The sequence below is a fragment of the Mustela putorius genome, unplaced genomic scaffold (genome assembly GCF_011764305.1).
Source record: "Mustela putorius furo isolate JIRA1106 unplaced genomic scaffold, ASM1176430v1.1 tig00000083_pilon_pilon_pilon, whole genome shotgun sequence".
Lineage (NCBI taxonomy): Eukaryota > Metazoa > Chordata > Mammalia > Carnivora > Mustelidae > Mustela > Mustela putorius.
In genome coordinates, this window is record NW_025421273.1 from 45478210 (window position 1) to 45482409 (window position 4200).

Consider the following 4200-nt stretch of genomic DNA (forward strand, 5'->3'; position numbering starts at 1 on the left):
GACAGACACCGACACGCAGACACAGCCCCCCTGAGAGTGCCCCCGAGCCCGGCCGCGCTGCTCGCACCTCGCGGTCAGCAGGCGGAGCCCTGGCCGGTCTGCGAGGCCCCTGAAGCAGGTGCGAAGCTAGGGAAGTTTTGAGTTTTGATTTGTTGGGGGTTTTGGGGGGGGGTGTTCAGGATGGGGGTAGGAGTGGGGTTGAAATGGGGGCGACGCTGTGTTCTCTTTATTCTTATCGCGATGACGTCAGGCCCTCCGTGGAAAGCCTCGGCAGCAGCGACGACCGCAGCCTGGAGCCCACCCGCTCGCCCGCCCGGCCCGGCCCGGCCCGGCCCGGCCCGGCCCGGCCCGGCTCGCCCGCCGCCGCCGCCGCCGCGCGTCCCAGATCAGAACATACTGCTCTTCACTAAGGCGGCTTTGGCGCCGTTGGGTCTTTGGAGGGAAGATAGGACGCTGGCGAAGGGGCCCCCGAGCGAATCCGGGATGGAGGTGATGGGGCCCGGGCCGGGAGCCCAGCCTTGTCCAGGGCCCCCGGCCGCCGCCAGGCCCCCGGCCGCCGCCGCCGCCGCCGCCGCTGCAGCCGCCGCCGCTGCCGCCGCCGCCGCCGCCGCGCTGCCCTTGCCGGGTTCGCCTCCCGGGCCCCCGGGCCCCGCCGCCCCCGGGGCTCCTGCCGGGCTGGGCCCGCCGCCGCCGCCGCCGCTCGCGCCGCAGCTGGGAGTGGGGTTGGGGTTGGGGCCGGGGCCCCCCGTGCTGTCCGGGTCGGTGCTCTTGGCCTCTTTGCTCTCGTCGTCCCGGGACGCGTCGGACTTCTTCCCCGAAGAGCCGTTCTTGGCCGCGGCCGCGGCGGCCGCTGCCGCGCGCTCCTGCTTGCGGAACTTGGCGCGGCGGTTCTGGAACCACACCTGGCCGGAGAGGAGAGGAGAGGCGGTGAAGCAGGGAAAGGAAGAAGGAAAGGGGGAAGCAAAGCGCGGGTTAGGACGGCCCACGTTCCATTTCGGCTGATTTGAAAGTCCAAGCGCCGCGGTACACCCCGCCACCAAGTCTGCCCCCTCCCTTGTCCTTGCGTCTTCGGAGAAACTTTCTTAGGGTCACCTGAGCATTCCAGGGAAATGATTGCTTGCAGGACAGGCTAAAAGGCCCCAGGTCCCAGAAAGGCCCTAAAACGGAAGCCTTTATTCCGGCGGGCCTCGTACCACCCCACAGTCGCCATACCCCCCACGCCGCAGGTCTAAGGTTAAACGCTAATTGGTAGTAGGAGGAGGGGGGTGCCTGGTTTGATGCTCGCCGCCCATCCTGGCCTTTGGGCCTGGTATACTGTACAATGGGGCTCACCTGGAGAGGCGCCTTGGCCAGCTCGTGAGTGCACCTGTTTCCCTAAAAGATTAGAGTTAGCCGCCCGTTCGTGACCTTCATGGAGTCACAGCCCCTTTGCCAATGTGATCCAAGCCATAGTTACCGGGAAAATGCACCTCTACTCCATGGTTTCAAGTTAAAAGAGCTTGAGTAAGGAGGCAGAAAAACAAAAACGAAAAACCCCAAGTCTAATACGGGGGCGAAGTCTGCACTCCTCCCACAAGGCACCTTCTGTCCTGCAAAAGCCTTGCTCGTTCACGTCCCAAGACTCCGAAAGTCTCTGCTGGACTACACGGGGTGGGGAAAGCTTTGCAGCTGTACACAGATAAACGAGCGCGCGCACCCTAACCCTTCCTCGCACACACAGTCCCTCCGAACTTGGCCTCCGTTCAGCCCTGGGTCCCCGGCCCTTGTCTTTGAAAAGCCCGGGTATTCCGAACCTTCAGGAGCACCGCCCGGTCCCCGCCACCGTACCGTACCCGGCCCGGGGCGGCGAAGCAGGGTCGGTTTGTGGGCGCGCGTACCTGGACCCGCGCTTCGGTGAGGTCGATCTTCAGGGCCAGCTCCTCCCGGGTGTAGATGTCGGGGTAGTGCGTCTCTGCGAAGACCCTCTCCAGCTCCTTGAGCTGCGCACTAGTGAAAGTGGTGCGGATGCGCCGCTGCTTGCGCTTCTCGTTGAGGCCGCCGTGGTCGGTGAAGAGTTTGTAAGGAACTGGAGGGAGACAGAGGGAACAGAGTGTGAGCAAAACTGTCTGGAGCGCGAGAGCGCCGCGGAGCCGGACTGTGGGAACTCCGAGGTCAGGTAGCACTAGAGCGGCCACCGACGCCGGCGCGGGGGACTGGCTGACAGTCGCTGCGGAGAAAAACCGAGCGAATTAGTTGGATACCGAAACCGGCGAACTGCGGGCTTTGGCGGGGTCCCTCTTGGCACAAACGCCTTTGGGTGGGTTGGAAGAGCTCACCCGGGACAGCCGAGGGCCGGGACGCGGGAGAATGCTTTGGTGAGGAAAAGCGAAAGAGGAAAAAAAGTGCAAAAACATCAGTCGGAGCATCAGGGAACCGGGGAAAAAGTTACCCAACACTCCCACGGCTGGAACTTTTCAGTTCTCAGAAGTTGACCCTGCCCAAAAGTTGGGGGAGAGTGCTGCAAAAAAAATAATAATAAATTAAAGAAATAATCATAAAAATGACCAGCCCAAAAGGTGTGAGCCGCTGTCGGTTCTTAAAAAAAGAGAAAGACACTGCCAGTAATGAGCTTTACTCTTTGTTATTTAATTATTTTCTAAGCTTTACGTCTCATCGCAAAGTAAATAAATTATGCCTATCATTTTGGCAGCTTAAGATAATTTTGTTGGCGGTTCGGGTGTGACTAGGATAGTGTAACCCTGTAAGTGAATTACCCCTCCCTGCAATCGCTTCTAACGTGATAAATTCTTTCATTTGTGTAAGCAAATTTCGTTTGGTAAATACTAAACACATTTCCATTTTCAAATGCAATCAAGGCTTCCTATATACGAGCGGAAAGGCGGCTTCCTCCGCTGAGAAAGCTGGCGGTCCTTACCTGCGGCGTACGGACTGCTCTGGTGGTCCCTGAGGGTGCCGAGGCTGCAGGATCCCGGCGTGAGGGACGGGCAGCCGGACGTGGCCCCAAAAGTGGTCCTTATCGGGTTATACTGGAAGCCACTGGCCTGGCTGCAGGAACTGAAGTCAGCATAGGCTGAAGCCAGGCTCGAGGTGTCCATCCCAGCCATACAGGACTCGTAGGCAGAGGAATTGAGGTAAGAATATTCCATTTTATACATTGAAAAGGCTCTGGATGGCTCAGCCAAGTGGAAAAATGAAATAAAAGATGGGTATGGAGAAGGTGGCTGGAGTGGGGAGATGTGCACAGCTCAACGCCTGCCTCCAAACTGGCCTCCTTACTACCAGCAGAGCCTAGTTTTATGAAAAAGCCTCCTATGAGATGCCTTGTCTGAGGTCTCTAGAGCATATAGTCCTCATAATAAACTTGGCTCTTTCCACTTGGACAATAGCAAAGCGGTTGGTCTTATTGCTGGCGCTTTTTACATGACAATAACTCATCCGTCTATTGGGCTGGCACTGGGGAACTGAGCTGTCCAACCTCCCTATCATTGATTCCTGCATCTCTAATTAGAATTTAATACCACACCATTACGCACCGAGCCCCTGATCCTCCCTTCTAACCAGCTCCCTGCCCTTTAATTCAATCACACTACTTGGAAATAATGAAAGTTGGGTGACGATTCTCCCTGATCCAATTTCCCCGAGCTTTTAAGCCTTTTTAACTGATCATATACCTTAGGCATAAATTGAGATAGTGTGTGTGTTTTCCCCCTTCTTCGTCCTCTTTTTTTTTTTTTTTTTCCTTCGGTTAGGGAGAAGAAACCTTGATGTCATAGAAAACCTGTTTTGTAAGAGCGTTACACGCTCAATTTAACAACAAGCCTACCCCCCGAAGTGCATGAAATGTTATAAAGGACTGGGACATTGGCAAGACTCAGGCACCCCGTAACATAGAGTAAGTGGGCCAAGGGGGTTTCTGTGAAGGATAAGAGGATTTCTTTAAAATACACCTGGTTGAGGGGGTTAAAAAAAAAAAAAGAGCATCTTATAAATTGCATTTCTTGTCGCAGCTTAACATGCTTTTCTAGAGACTCCGCTTACACAGCTGTTTAAAAAATAAAGGCACATCTGAGTAGAGCTCTTGAATGTGACACATCTGGATTGTCTCTCTGCCGAGGGTTTCTTTGCGGTCCGCTCAGTGTCTTTCTGCATTTGCTCAAGGTTTGCATTCTGTTGCTTTGGAGGTTCTGTGCGGTTGTTGAT

General features: G+C 56.1%; 1 protein-coding gene across 1 annotated transcript; it reads right to left on the reverse strand.

Moving 5' to 3' along the window:
* Positions 1-369: 369 nt before the first annotated feature.
* Positions 370-3450, reverse strand: PHOX2B (paired like homeobox 2B). The gene is made up of 3 exons (XM_045076888.1): positions 2915-3450; positions 1878-2065; positions 370-902 (listed from the first exon to the last, which is right to left on the reverse strand). Exons 1-3 carry the CDS (start codon positions 3153-3155, stop codon positions 387-389), a joined length of 945 nt encoding a protein of 314 aa, XP_044932823.1. The 5' UTR covers positions 3156-3450; the 3' UTR covers positions 370-386.
* Between the last annotated feature and the right edge of the window lie 750 nt (positions 3451-4200).

Excerpts from the sequence above, each read along its gene's own strand:
- PHOX2B (XM_045076888.1), bottom strand. The coding sequence starts at position 3,155 with ATGTATAAAATGGAATATTCTTACCTCAATTCCTCTGCCTACGAGTCC. Across the intron at positions 2,066-2,914 it reads GAGCAGTCCGTACGCCGCAG|TTCCTTACAAACTCTTCACC; the intron begins GTAAGGACCGCC and ends GTCTCCCTCCAG. Across the intron at positions 903-1,877 it reads TCACCGAAGCGCGGGTCCAG|GTGTGGTTCCAGAACCGCCG; the intron begins GTACGCGCGCCC and ends CTCTCCGGCCAG.